This window comes from Mustela putorius, unplaced genomic scaffold, assembly GCF_011764305.1.
Source record: "Mustela putorius furo isolate JIRA1106 unplaced genomic scaffold, ASM1176430v1.1 tig00003866_pilon_pilon_pilon, whole genome shotgun sequence".
Classification (NCBI taxonomy): Eukaryota; Metazoa; Chordata; class Mammalia; order Carnivora; family Mustelidae; genus Mustela; species Mustela putorius.
The window spans coordinates 2984703-2999049 of record NW_025422018.1 but is presented as its reverse complement, the minus strand read 5'-3'; the positions used below and the strand labels follow the sequence as shown (position 1 = coordinate 2999049).

Below are 14347 nucleotides of genomic sequence, written 5' to 3'. Positions count from 1 at the left end.
AAATCTGTTGACATGATTTTTATGTCTTATAAAAATATATTAATGCCAGGAGTGCCTGGATGGCTCAGTGGGTTGGGCATCTGACTTGATTTTGGCTCAGGTTGTGGCATTGAACACTGCATCTGGCTCCACGTTAAGGAGAGTCTGCATGAGATTCTCTCTCTCCACCTGCCCCTCCCCAAACTGGCTCACATGCATGCATGCACTCTCTTTCTCTAAAATAAATAAATAAATCTTTAAAATATATTTTTTAATGCCCTAAAAATTTTTTAAGGAAAAAAATAATTATCTACTCAGCTAAATTTACATTTTTAGTTTTCTGTGTTTTCTTCTGATATGGTGTTTTCCTCAATTTTCAAAGAGTATAGAATTATATTTCTCAAAAATTGTACTTCTTCTAATTACTTCTCCTTTTTTCCTCCCTCATAGTAATTGAATTATTTGGGAAGCTATGTTATATATACCTTGTTTTCAACACTGAAAATGTATAATCATACATAAGGGAATTTGGGGTTTTTTTAATCTTTTTTTAAAGATTTCATTTTTTTGCTTGACAGAAAAATAGCACAACTAGTCACAGCAGCAAGCAGAGGGAGAGGGAGAAGCAGCCTCTCCGCTGAGCAGAGAGCCTGACATGGGGCTCAGTCCAGGACCTTGGCATCATAACCTGAGGCAAAGGCAGCCGCTTAACTGGCTGAGCCACCCAAGAGCTCCAGGAATTTTCTTTTAATTTACAGTTTTATATCCTAGGCATCTCATATCTGTATGGATTTGAAACTCTGTTCTGCTTTCTAGCTGTGTGTCTCAGTTTCTTCATTTATAAATGGAGATTACAAATTCTTCATTGCAATTTTGATTTTATAGTTATGTATGGAAAATCATTTTTTGTGCCCTACAAATTTAATTTTAGAATTCTGATACTTATGAAAGTGATATTTAACTGATTAAATTAAACTGGATTTAAACAGTCTGTATTTACCATAATAAAAGAGCATGTATTTATTTATTTTTTAAAGGAACATGTATTAAACTGATTTTTTTTTTCATGTGTAAAGGGAAGGGATTTGAAAAAGTAATAGAGGAAAAAATAATGAGAAAGCATACTCTTCCAAACTTTTCCAACTTTCAAGCTCTAGTTTGAACTCTGTTCAAAATAATAATATCAGAAAGGATTGGTGAATATTTATATAGAAGTAAATGGAAATTAATAAAGCCGTGTGAAGGCTTTCTAACAGGCTATCAAAATTAGTGCACAATATGCAATTCTTGATACTCTAGAAAAAGATTATGATAGACCATATGTAAAACAACCCCCTGTTACATACCTTAAATATATACAATGATTATGGGGTTTTTTTCAACTTTGTTTATTTATTTGACAGAGAGAGAGAGATAGGAAGAGAGGGAATACAGGCAAGGGGAGTGGGAGAGGGAGAATCAGGCTCCCTGCTGCAGCGCACCATCCCAGGACCCTGGGATCATGACCTGAGCTGAAGGCAGATGCTAAATGACTGAGCCACCCAGGTGTTCCATACAATGATTATTTGTCAGTCATACCTCAAAAAAACTGAAAAAAAATTTTTTTAAAGAGGAAGTGGAATGAAAACTAGATAATATTTGTAATTTCAAAAGACAAAACAAAAACAGAACCCTGTCTCAAAAAGATCTCTCTGCAGTACTTTTGTTGCTATAATTTCCAATGTGAAATTTTATTAAAACTTCAAAATTACTTATTCTTTTTTTCTTATTAAACCAAACTTGTTCTCTCATTCCTTATCTTTTCCTCCTCCTGCCTATCCTCTCTTTGCCTTTCTCCTTCTACATTTTGCTCCACCTCACATTTTTTCTCTGAAGATGGTTCTATTTTTTTTTGCTACATTTTGGATCAGTCACTCCACAGAAGATTTGATGAGGTCCACCTGAGCAGTCAAAAAGGAGAAAGCTGATTGGTTATAAACAAATTTCCCACAAAATCTATAATGTACTTTTTAAATATAAAATTTCAACTAAATGAGAGTTTAGGCAATCTTATGAAATATAAATAATAGAAGATGTTAATAATGCAATAGTATCAAAACAGTGATGTCAGATATTCTGCTTATGGTTCATATATGTCTAAGTATTTTGTTTTTAAGGTGGGATAAAACATAAAACTGTTTTGGTATCACTAAATTGAAAGACCTTTGTGTTATACATGAAGACTAGCTGAATCCAAACTGAAGAGATGAAAACTAAGTTAAATACAATTTATAGTAAAAAATAGAATAATTTTTATATTATGTTTTATCAAAGTAATAAACATGAAGAACTTGACTGTTCAGATATCTTCATTTATTTCACAAGTATTAATTAGATGTCTATTAAATATCAGGCACTGATAGGCAAATTGTTGAGGATACAGTACAGAGTGTTGATCCTTGCTTTCGTGGAAAACAGGCTTTTGTTTCAAAAAAAACCTCTCATCAGACTTCTTGAGTTTGTTCTCTATTCTGTTTTCTAGCTCTGTAATGTTGGAAATGTCTTTTGTATCTTACTTTCATTTATATAGAGAGATTATAATAATTCTTATCTTATGGAGTTCTTATGGTAATTCAGAAATTCCCATAAAGCACTTAATGTAATAACTAACACACATGTAAATTAATAAATTTACCTATTATTTTTATCATCATCATTGTGAAAGAGGAAGGTAATTAAAATTGAGTTCAAAAGCTGTTGGGTAAAGCAAGTATAATTGCCTCGGGAGCTGATAACATTATTAAAATATTAAGTACCTAACTTAATATTTTTAGTTTGGAGTATTTTGTTCTGATAGTGTGATTTGTAAAAATCTCTCTGGAGGGCACATTGGCAGTAAGAGCCTTAGAAGTGTTTATATCCTTTGACCAATTAATTAGATTAGGATATCACATAGATTGTAGGAATATATCCTAAGAAACTGTGTGAAAATTGATGAATAAATATGTGTGTTATACTATTATATATGATAATGAAAATTAGGAATAGTTTAAAAATCTAATAATATGGAATCACTTATATTGTGATTTTTCAAATAATGGGTTATATACCATTTAAAGAATTTATATTAGTACATTGGTTCTTAATTTTTTTGTGCATTATATTCTCCTAAGAGCTTTTTGAAATAGAGATTATTATTCCCCTTTCCCAAGCTTCTGATTCAAGAAGTCTAGGCTCAATAGTTTTGTGTTTTTAACAGTTTCTGAGGTAATGCTGATGGTTTAGTCCTGTGAGAACCACTGCTTTAGAGAATTGGTTTTCTAACTATTTGTCCAGATAATTCTTACCATCAGGCAGGTTTGTAAAACTGCAGACTTTTGAGGTTATGATGTGTCTTCCTGACCATTCTACTGAGAAGAAAATGTTCTTAAGGAATTGAAATGAATTGTCCAGGATCATTCAGCCAGAAATCAGGGATTGAATTCAAGTCTTATGGCTCCAGATTCTGTTTGTCTACAAATTTTAAAACTATGTAAGTTTTAGGCAAAACTAACCGATGATGTAAGGATAGTAGTTACTTTGAGGGAATAGTAGTATCTTGAAGAAAGGGCTATCAGGCTTCTAGGTGCTAGTAATAACATTCTCTTTCTTGAACTGTGTGCTGGTTACATAGGTTCAGCCACTTTGTGAAAATTCATGATTTTCATGTGTGTTTTCCGAATGCATGTTATACTTCAGTAATAGTTTCCTTAAAACATATGAACCTCTATTTATTTTAAATGTATATTCTTTATCTTCTTAAAATGCTTATCTTTTCCCTATACCTTGTTACATTCTTACTAAAACAGAGTGGATTAGTTCTGACCTGGGATTTAAAAGTTTGGGCTTTGGGGGCACCGGGTTGCACAGTTGGGTATCTAACTCTTGGTTTTGGCTTAGGTCATGGTCTCAGGGTGGTGGGATTGAGGCCAGTGTTGAGGCCTGCAATGGATTCTGCACTGAGTGGGGTGTCTGCTTAAGATTTTCCCTCCCTCTCCCCCTCTCTGTATCTCTCTCTCTCTCTCTCTATTTTTTCAAGTAAATAAATAAATCTTTTAAAGTTTGGGCTTTGGAAACAAAGAGGTAAAGTTTTCTTCCTGATTCAGTCAACAACTTCCTGAGGAACCCTCAGCAAATGGCCAGAACCTGTTCTACTTTTCTTTTTAGACAACAAAAAGAGAATAATGCTCTGTGCCTACTAGCTTAGCATTTCTTACCCTTTTGGTTTCGGGACCCTCCTCCAGGATGCTTAAAAATTATTGTGGACCTTGAAGAACTCTTTTTTTGTGGTTTACATATCTATCAATATCATATTATAGATTAAAACTGAGACATTTTAAAAAACAAATGGGAACTGAAGAACAGATTCCACTACCCATCAGAGAGAGGACATTACATCATATAAACTTTGGAAAACTTCAGTGTACACTCATGAGACAATGAGAGTGAAAAAGGCAAATAATGTCTTCATATTAAAATGAACACAATTTTGACTTCAGGGGTCCCTATATCACACTTTGAGACTTGCTATATTGAAAGAATAGTTAATGACTCGAGAAAACTCTAATTGTAAAATGCCAAATGAAAATAGTATAGTACACACAGTATATTGTCTGATTCCTAATTTTGTTAAAAGAACAGAAATACAAACTTTTGTTCCAAAATCACATTTAAAAACATGAATGCATTCAAAATTTATAAAGATGGTTATACCTAGACACTAGCAGTATTTATTATCAGGTAGTAAAATTACAGGTAATTCTTATTTTCTGGTTTGCTATATTTTACCAACTTTCTACAACATTTATTACTTTTATGATCTGAAAAAAATCTAGTACTGTATTGGGGCAGTTTTCTTCTTTAGTAATTTTTAAGGCTTACATCTTATAGGACAAAAATCTTGCTTTAAATCCTTATCTCTGATTTAAGAGTTAAATTTTAGGGATAAGATCTGAATGAAAAAAATTCAGCATAAGGAATTTCATCTTTAGGTTTATTCTCTGAAACATTTTTGTTTGTTTGTTTTGTTGTTGTTGTTGTTTTTTAAGAGAGAGAGAGAAGGAGAAAGGGCAGAGGGTGAGAGAAAGTCTTAGGCATGCGGCACACTCAATGCAGAGCCCAGTGCGGGGCTCTGTCTCACAACCCTGAGATCATGGCCTGAGCCAAAATCAAAGGTCAGACGCTTGATCAACTGAGCCACTGAGGCTCCCCTTCTCTGAATTGTTATTAATACAAGTGCATAAATCAGAAATATAACTATACCATCTTTACACAAGTTCCATTTTTATTTTTGTGACTTCATATACTAGAATTCATTCTGCAAAACAGTATGATTCATTTGTACTATGCAATAGCCTGATAACAGTTTAGTGAATTCTTGATTCTTTTTGTGTTATAGGAAAAAACTCAGGCTATGGAACTCTGGCAGACTGTTTCTCAGGAGCTGGACAGACTTCAGACACTTTACCGGGAACATATGACTGAGGCCCACATTCATGTAGTGGAAAGTCAAAAACAAAAGGTAATCTCGGAGAGAGAGATCCGGAAGAATTTACACTAAAAATTGGCAATGGCTGTCTCTTATGGGTAGGAATATGTTTTAATTTTTTTAAATGTACGTGTGTTTGTATTATATGATTTGCTACCATATGTATTGCTTTTGTAATAATAAAAGGCTGTAAATTTCAAAGAAGTATTCTTGGATTTCATGGTTCTCTTACATATCAATTTTCATGTATATCTTCATTCTTGAGAAACTCCATTTTGAAGAGGAATGCCCAAATGTCTCCTGTGTTATTTATGTTAAATCTTTGCTGGTTAGAAAGTTCTTGGACAGTTAAAGCAATGCCTAGTATACATTAGGTTTTATAATGTGATTATCAGTGAAAGCTGTATTTCGTTCTAAGAAGCAGCTATATGATGATTCTGTATAAATGGATCCCTAGAGCTTATATATTGGCTTGTGACAGGAGCTATTATGGCCAGTGAAGAAACCTGCTCAAATATAATGACAATACTGTGTGAAGTGAAAATGTTAACACTCTTTCAGTTACCTCTAAAATAGATGTCAAGTGTATTCAGCTTAAATTAATCAGAATAGAATTATACAGTAGGAAGAAATCTTAATGATTATTAAGGCATTCTTTCTATCCACAGCTAGAATGATTTTTGTATTCTTTCAAAGTGGACATCTCAGCTTTTGCTTATATCTCTGTTGACAAAAACTTACTATCTCAGAAGACCATCCATTCCATTGAAAAATGTGCCTCCTTGATCCTTCCATTGGTTCTTTTTCTGCTAGAAACATTGAGAACTATGGGGTATTCCAATTTTGATCCCTTTTCTATGGGTTTTGAGAAGGCAGATGTTTAAATATATTTTTATCACTCCTTTCTCTCATTTATGGACTTTCCAAATTCCAGTGTATGAATGTTCCTATTACTATCATCATAATTGGGAATTTCTACCTAAAGGAGTGGCAATAATACTTACATGATGCATTGCAGTTTACAAAATGGTTTTTCTATATATGCCCATTTGAAAGTAGCCCATATGTAGTCTGAGCAAGACCTTTACCTCTGAGGGAGGGGACTCTCTTGAGGGAGAATGGACAAAATGGTTGAAGGGAATTGAGTAGGGAGATAAAGGCTTCTAGATATCAAATGAATAAGTCATGGGAATAAGAGGCATAATATAGGGAATATAGTCAATGATATTGTAATAACATTGTATGGTGACAGATGGTAGCTATACTTGTAGTAAATCATAGCATAATGTATAGAAAAGTTGAATCACTGTATTGGTTGTACACTTAAAACTAATGTAACATTATATGTCAACTATATTCAAATTTTAAGAATTATTTTTAAATACACACACGCGGCACTTTATCAAAAAGAAAAGGCTTTTACCTGTGAGATCTAGAAACTATTTGTAATATAAGTGACTACTCTGAGGCTATTTCCTCATCTAGGTCAATCAACTCCTGTGGTATTTTTTTTTTTTTACCTTTATTCTTGTACTGTAGCTGTGCAGTTAGGTTTTTTTGTACAAGCGTTTACAAATAATACTTCATTATTTTTATTTCTTTAGTTATCTATCAGCCTTTAGTTCTGTCATCCAACATATTAATAGCCCCTTCCATCATAACAGATAATCATACAGTTGGAAACTTGGGCTTTCAAGCCATGAGACTTTTAAGAACGGATGAGGCAATAATTCCTGTGCCACGGTTTATATTGCAGTTTTTGAGTAGGTTTGAATGTAGTCTTTCAGTATTGTACAATGTCTCTCCAATGTCTTTTTACTAATAGAGTGATTTCTAGAAATAATGCTCGTACATAAAACATAAATAGCCATGTTTGTTTCTACATTGTCACCTTATTTAACTTTGTAGTCATTTAAAATGTAGTCATTTAAAAAATTATTTCTTCAACTGCTAATTCACACAGCAACAGAAAACATCTAAATTCATCTAGACTTAAGCATAATTATTTTAGACTGATTTTAGGTTAATTTTACATATGGGCTTTAAACAGAATGTTATTCATGTACACCTCTACATTCCTACTGTAGGATCAATTGACCAAATTTCAACGGTTGACCAAGCAGCTTCATGTAACTAAAGAGAACATAGAAATGGTAAGTGAAAATATACTCTTTTCTCTTTATCTATCTTTTCCTTTCACATTCAATAACATGTCTGTGTTCACAATACTTACTGGAGACCTAAAGCTAATATCTTTCTGAGCTATCACCTAATCTAATAGTAATCTTAGTGTCCTTGGTGGTACTCTTGAGAGTAATCTAGACTCTGAGCTCCTCAAGAGTAGGACTCAGGCTTTATTCTTAGTATTTCATTTAGCATGCTGGTAGGTATATAATAAGAACTGTGGAACTGTTAAATGAATAACCAGTTTCTTAAGAATAATAGGACATTAAGAATCATTTGTTAGTTAGTTCAACTAACAAATGATTGGTACATCGAATTTAGATGTACCAGTTACACCAATAGATGTAATTGGTACATCTAAATTTCTTTTTTTTTTTTTTCTAAAAGAAATGCAATAGTTAGCCTTCCTTGTTCTGCTCACTACCTTTTTTCTCCTCTCACTTTTCTTTTCCTTTCTTTCTGGAATTTTATTTTACCTCATTGTTGAGTAATACAATTATGACATCCCGGGTAATTCCTCTCTTTCCTTTCTTCAGTTTGCTTAGCACCTCTGCTAATTCTCGTTATTACTTAATGAAAATGTCTTTGTTTAACAGTGGAGTTGTGCCATCAAAAGTAAGTTATTAAATTTTTTTCTGCTTTTCAAAATTTTCTCCTTAACCATGTTAAAAAATATATTAAATAAATTTCACCTTATTTCACTTTTGTTACTTCTAATCACTTAAAATTTTTGATAACATACTTTGTAGACATTTTAAATAGTATTAAAGTACTCCAGAACTAAATGACCGATATCTATAATTAAGAAATCATATTTCTATATGAAATTAATAGTTTAGGAGAGGAGGAGTCAAGATGGCGGAGAAGTAGCACGCTGAGACTACATCAGCTAGCAGGAGATCAGCTAGATAGCTTATCTAAAGATTGCAAACACCTGCAAATCCATCGGCAGATCGAAGAGAAGAAGAACAGCAATTGTGGAAACAGAAAAACAACCAATTTCTGAAAGGTGGGACAGGTGGAGAAGTGAATCCAAAGCCACAGGAAGATAGACCCCCTCACGATTTGGGATCTCTTCTGATTTTTATCCCCAGGGGTACAGGTCTGTGAATCACCAGGTTTACACACTTCACAGCACTCACCAAAGCACATACCTCCCCAATGTCCATAATCCCACCCCCTTCTCCCAACCCCCTTCCCCACAGCAACCCTCAGTTTGTTTTGTGAGATTAAGAGTCAAAAATCAGGACTTTTAAAAGTCTGTTCAGCTGAGGGACATGGCTCCAGAGGCTAAACCGGGATGAAGCCCATGCGGGGTCAGCGTGGCCTCAGGTCCCGCAGGGTCACAGAAGGATCGGGGGTGTCTGATAGTCGCAGAGCTTGCGGGTATTGGAACAGGAAAACCGGCTACAGAGACAGAGCCGACAGTAAGATCAAGCTCGGGCTTACCTTGTACCGGTCGCAGGCTCGGTGAGCTCGGAGCGCAGCCGGAGGTCAGGAGACCAGGAATAACTGGGCGCTGTTCTCTGAGGGCACACTGAGGAGTGGGGCCCCGGGCTCTCGGCTCCTCCGGGCCAGAGACCAGGAGGCTGCCATTTGTATTCCCGTCCTCTGGAACTCTACGGAAAGCACTCAGTGAACAAAAGCTCCCGAAAGCAAACCCAAGCGGATTACTCAGCCCCTGGTAAGGGCGGTGCAATTCCGCCTGGGGCAAAGATACTTGAGAATCACTACACCAGGCCCCTCCCCCAGAAGATCAACAAGAAATCCAGCCAAGACCAAGTTCACCTACCAAGGAGTGCAGTTTCAATACCATGGAGAGCAGCAGAATTCCAGAGGAGGAGAAAGCAAAGCACGGAACTCATGGCTTTCTCCATGTGATATTTTTAGTCTTGCAGTTAATTTAATTATTTTATTTTTTTTTTTTTCTCTTCTTCTGATAAAATTTTTTTTAACTTTTACCCTTTTCTTTTTTAACGTTTGTAACTAGTTTATCTAATATATATATTTTTTTTCTTTTTTATATTTTTCTTTATTCGTTTTCATTTTTTTTAAATCTTTTTTTTTTCTTCTTTTTTTCTTCCTTTCTTTTTGAATCTGTTTTTATCCTTTTCTCCCCCCTCACGATTTGGGATCTCTTCTGATTTGGTTAAAGCATATTTTCCTGGGGTTGTTGCCACCCTTTTAGTATTTTACTTGCTCCTTCATATACTCTTATCTAGACAAAATGACAAGGCGGAAAAATTCACTACAAAATAAAGAACAAGAGGCAGTACCGAAGGCTAGGGACCTAATCAATACAGACATTGGTAATATGTCAGATCTAGAGTTCAGAATGACAATTCTCAAGGTTCTAGCCGGGCTCGAAAAAGGCATGGAAGATATTAGAGAAACCCTCTCGGGAGATATACAAGCCCTTTCTGGAGAAATAAAAGAACTAAAATCTAACCAAGTTGAAATCAAAAAAGCTATTAATGAGGTGCAATAAAAAATGAAAGCTCTCACCGCTAGGATAAATGAGGCAGAAGAAAGAATTAGTGATATAGAAGACCAAATGACAGAGAATAAAGAAGCTGAGCAAGAGAGGGACAAACAGCTACTGGACCATGAAGGGAGAATTTGAGAGATAAGTGACAACGTAAGACGAAACAACATTAGAATGATTGGGATTCCAGAAGAAGAAGAAAGAGGGGAGCAGAAGGTATACTGGAGAGAATTATTGGGGAGAATTTCCCCAATATGGCAAAGGGAACGAGCATCAAAATTCAGGAGGTTCAGAGAACGCCCGTCAAAATCAATAAGAATAGGCCCACACCCCGTCACCTAATAGTAAAATTTACAAGTCTCAGTGACAAAGAGAAAATCCTGAAAGCAGCCCAGGTAAAGAAGTCTGTAACGTACAATAGTAAAAATATTAGATTGGCAGTTGACTTATCCACAGAGACCTGGCAGGCCAGAAAGAGCTGGCATGATATTTTCAGAGCATTAAACGAGAAAAACATGCAGCCAAGAATACTATATCCAGCTAGGCTATCATTGAAAATAGAAGGAGAGATTAAAAGCTTCCAGGACAAACAAAAACTGAAAGAATTTGCAAACACCAAACTAGCTCTACAAGAAATATTGAAAGGGGTCCTCTAAGCAAAGAGAGAGCCTACAGATCAGAAAGGAAGAGAGACAATATACAGTAACAGTCACCTTACAGGCAATACAATGGCACTAAATTCATATCTCTCAATAGTTACCCTGAATGTTAATGGGCTAAATGCCCCAATCAAAAGACACAGGGTATCAGACTGGATAAAAAAACAAAACCCATCTATATGTTGCCTCCAAGAAACTCATTTTAAGCCCGAAGACCCCTCCAGATTTAAAGTGAGGGGGTGGAAAAGAATTTACCATGCTAATGGACATCAGAAGAAAGCAGGAGTGGCAATCCTTATATCAGATCAATTAGATTTTAAGCCAAAGACTATAATAAGAGATGAGGAAGGACACTATATCATACTCAAAGGGTCTGTCCAACAAGAAGATCTAACAATTTTAAATATCTATACCCCAACGTGGGAGCAGCCAACTATATAAACCAATTAATAACAAAATCAAAGAAACACATCAACCATAATACAATAATAGTAGGGGACTTTAACACTCCCCTCACTGAAATGGACAGATCATCCAAGCAAAAGATCAGCAAGGAAATAAAGGCCTTAAACGACACACTGGACCAGATGGACATCACAAATATATTCAGAACATTTCATCCCAAAGCAACAGAATACACATTCTTCTCTAGTGCACATGGAACATTCTCCAGAATAGATCACATCCTCAGTCCTAAATAGGACTCAACTAGTATCAAAAGATTGGGATCATTCCCTGCATATTTTCAGACCACAATGCTCTGAAGCTAGAACTCAACCACAAGAGGAAGTTTGGAAAGAACCCAAATGCGTGGAGACTAAACAGCATCCTTCTAAAGAATGAATGGGTCAACCGGGAAATTAAAGAAGAATTCAGAAAAATCATGGAAACAAGTGATAATGAAAATACAACGGTTCAAAATCTGTGGGACACAACAAAGGCAGTCCTGAGAGGAAAATATATAGCGGTACAAGCCTTTCTCAAGAAACAAGAAAGGTCTCAGGTACACAACCTAACCCTACACCTAAAGGAGCTGGAAAAAGAACAAGAAAGAAACCCTAAGCCCAGCAGGAGAAGAGAAATCATAAAGATCAGAGCAGAAATCAATGAAATAGAAACCAAAAAAACAATAGAGCAAATCAACGAAACTAGGAGCTGGTTCTTTGAAAGAATTAATAAAATTGATAAGCCCGTGGCCAGACTCATCAAAAAGAAAAGAGAAAACACCCAAATAAATAAAATCATGATTGAAAGAGGAGAGATCACAACTAACACCAAAGAAATACAAACTATTATAAGAACATACTATGAGCAACTCTACGCCAATTAATTTGACAATCTGGAAGAAATGGATGCATTCCTAGAAACATATAAACTACCACAACTAAACCAGGAAGAAATAGAAAGCCTGAACAGACCCATAACCAGTAAGGAGATTGAAATAGTCATCAAAAATCTCCAAACAAACAAAAGCCCAGGGCCAGACGGCTTCCCGGGGGAATTCTACCAACCATTTAAGGAAGAACTAATTCTTATTCTCCTGAAACTGTTCCAAAAAATAGAAATGGAAGGAAAACTTCCAAACTCATTTTATGAGGCCAGCATCACCTTGATCCCAAAACCAGACAAGGATCCCATCAAAAAAGAGAGCTATAGACCAATATCCTTGATGAACACAGATGCGAAAACTCTCGCCAAAATACTAGCTAATAGGATTCAACAGTACATTAAAAGGATTATTCAACACAACCAAGTGGGATTAATTCCAGGGCTGCAAGGTTGGTTCAATATCCACAAATCAGTCAATGTGATACAACACATCAATAAAAGAAAGAACAAGAACCATATGATACTCTCAATAGATGCTGAAAAAGCATTTGACAAAGTACAGCATCCCTTCCTGACCAAAACTATTCAAAGTGTAGGGATAGAGGGCACATACCTCAATATCATCAAAGCCATCTATGAAAAACCCACCGCAAATATCATTCTCAATGGAGAAAACTAAAAGCTTTTCCACTAAGGTCAGGATCACGGCAGGGATGTCCATTATCACCACTGCTATTCAACATAGTACTAGAAGTCCTAGCCTCAGCAATCAGACAACAAAAGGAAATTAAAGGCATCCAAATTGGCAAAGAAGAAGTCAAATTAGCACTCTTCGCAGATGATATGATACTATATGTGGAAAACCCAAAAGACTCCACTCCAAAACTGCTAGAACTTGTACAGGAATTCAGTAAAGTGTCAGGATATAAAATCAATGCACAGAAATCAGTTGCATTTCTCTACACCAACAACAAGACAGAAGAAAGAGAAATTAAGGAGTCAATCCCATTTACAATTGCACCCCAAACCATAAGATACCTAGGAATAAACCTAATCAAGGTGCATGGAATCTATACTCAGAAAACTATAAAGTACTCATGAAAGAAATTGAGGAAGACACAAAGAAATTGAAAAATGTTCCATGCTCCTGTACTGGAAGAATAAATATTGTGAAAATGTCCATGCTACCTAAAGCAGTCTACACATTTAATGCAATTCCTATCAAAGTACCATCCATCTTTTTCAAAGAAATGGAACAAATAATTCTAAAATTTATATGGAACCAGAAAAGACCTCAAATAGCCAAAGGGATATTGAAATAGAAAGCCAACGTTGGTGGCATCACAATTCCAGACTTCAGGCTCTATTACAAAGCTGTCATCATCAAGACAGCATGGTACTGGCAAAAAACAGACACATAGATCAATGGAACAGAAGAGAGAGCCCAGAAATAGACCCTCAACTCTATGGTCAACTTATCTTTGAAAAAGCAGGAAAGAATGTCCAATGGAAAAAAGACAGCCTCTTCAATAAATGGTGCTGGGAAAATTGGACAGCCACATGCAGAAAAATGAAATTGGACCATTTCCTTACACCACACACAAAAATAGACTCAAAATGGATGAGGGACCTCAATGTGCGAAAGGAATCCATCAAAATCCTTGAGGAGAACACAGGCAGCAACGTCTTTGACCTCAGCCGCAGCAACATCTTCCTAGGAACATCGCCAAAGGGAAGGGAACCAAGGGCAAAAATGAACTATTGGGATTTCATCAAGATCAAAAGTTTTTGCACAGCAAAGGAAACAGTTAACTGTTAAAATCAAAAGACAACTGACAGAATAGGAGAAGATATTTGCAAACGACATATCAGATAAAGGACTAGTGTCCAAAATCTATAACGAACTTAGCAAACTCAACACCCAAAGAACAAATAATCCAATCAAGAAATGGGCAGAGGACATGAACAGACATTTCTGCAAAGAAGACATCCAGATGGCCAACAGACACATGAAAAAGTGCTCCATATCACTCGGCATCAGGGAAATACAAATCAAAACCACAATGAGATATCACCTCACACCAGTTGGAATGGCTAAAATCAACAAGTCAGGAAATGACAGATGCTGGCGAGGATGTGGAGAAAGGGGAACCCTCCTACACTATTGGTGGGAATGCAAGCTGGTGCAACCACTCTGGAAAACAG

At 35.7% G+C, this 14347-nt stretch overlaps 1 protein-coding gene across 7 annotated transcripts in view; it reads left to right on the top strand.

Moving 5' to 3' along the window:
- Positions 1-14347, top strand: part of SCLT1 (sodium channel and clathrin linker 1) — a 179390-nt gene that overhangs the window by 42181 nt on the left and 122862 nt on the right. For all 7 annotated transcript variants that reach the window (XM_013053900.2, XM_013053898.2, XM_013053899.2 and 4 more), the window contains 2 exons: positions 5396-5518; positions 7573-7638. In XM_013053900.2, the coding sequence (XP_012909354.1) occupies positions 5396-5518; positions 7573-7638 (189 nt within the window). The remainder of the gene's footprint in view (positions 1-5395; positions 5519-7572; positions 7639-14347) is intronic.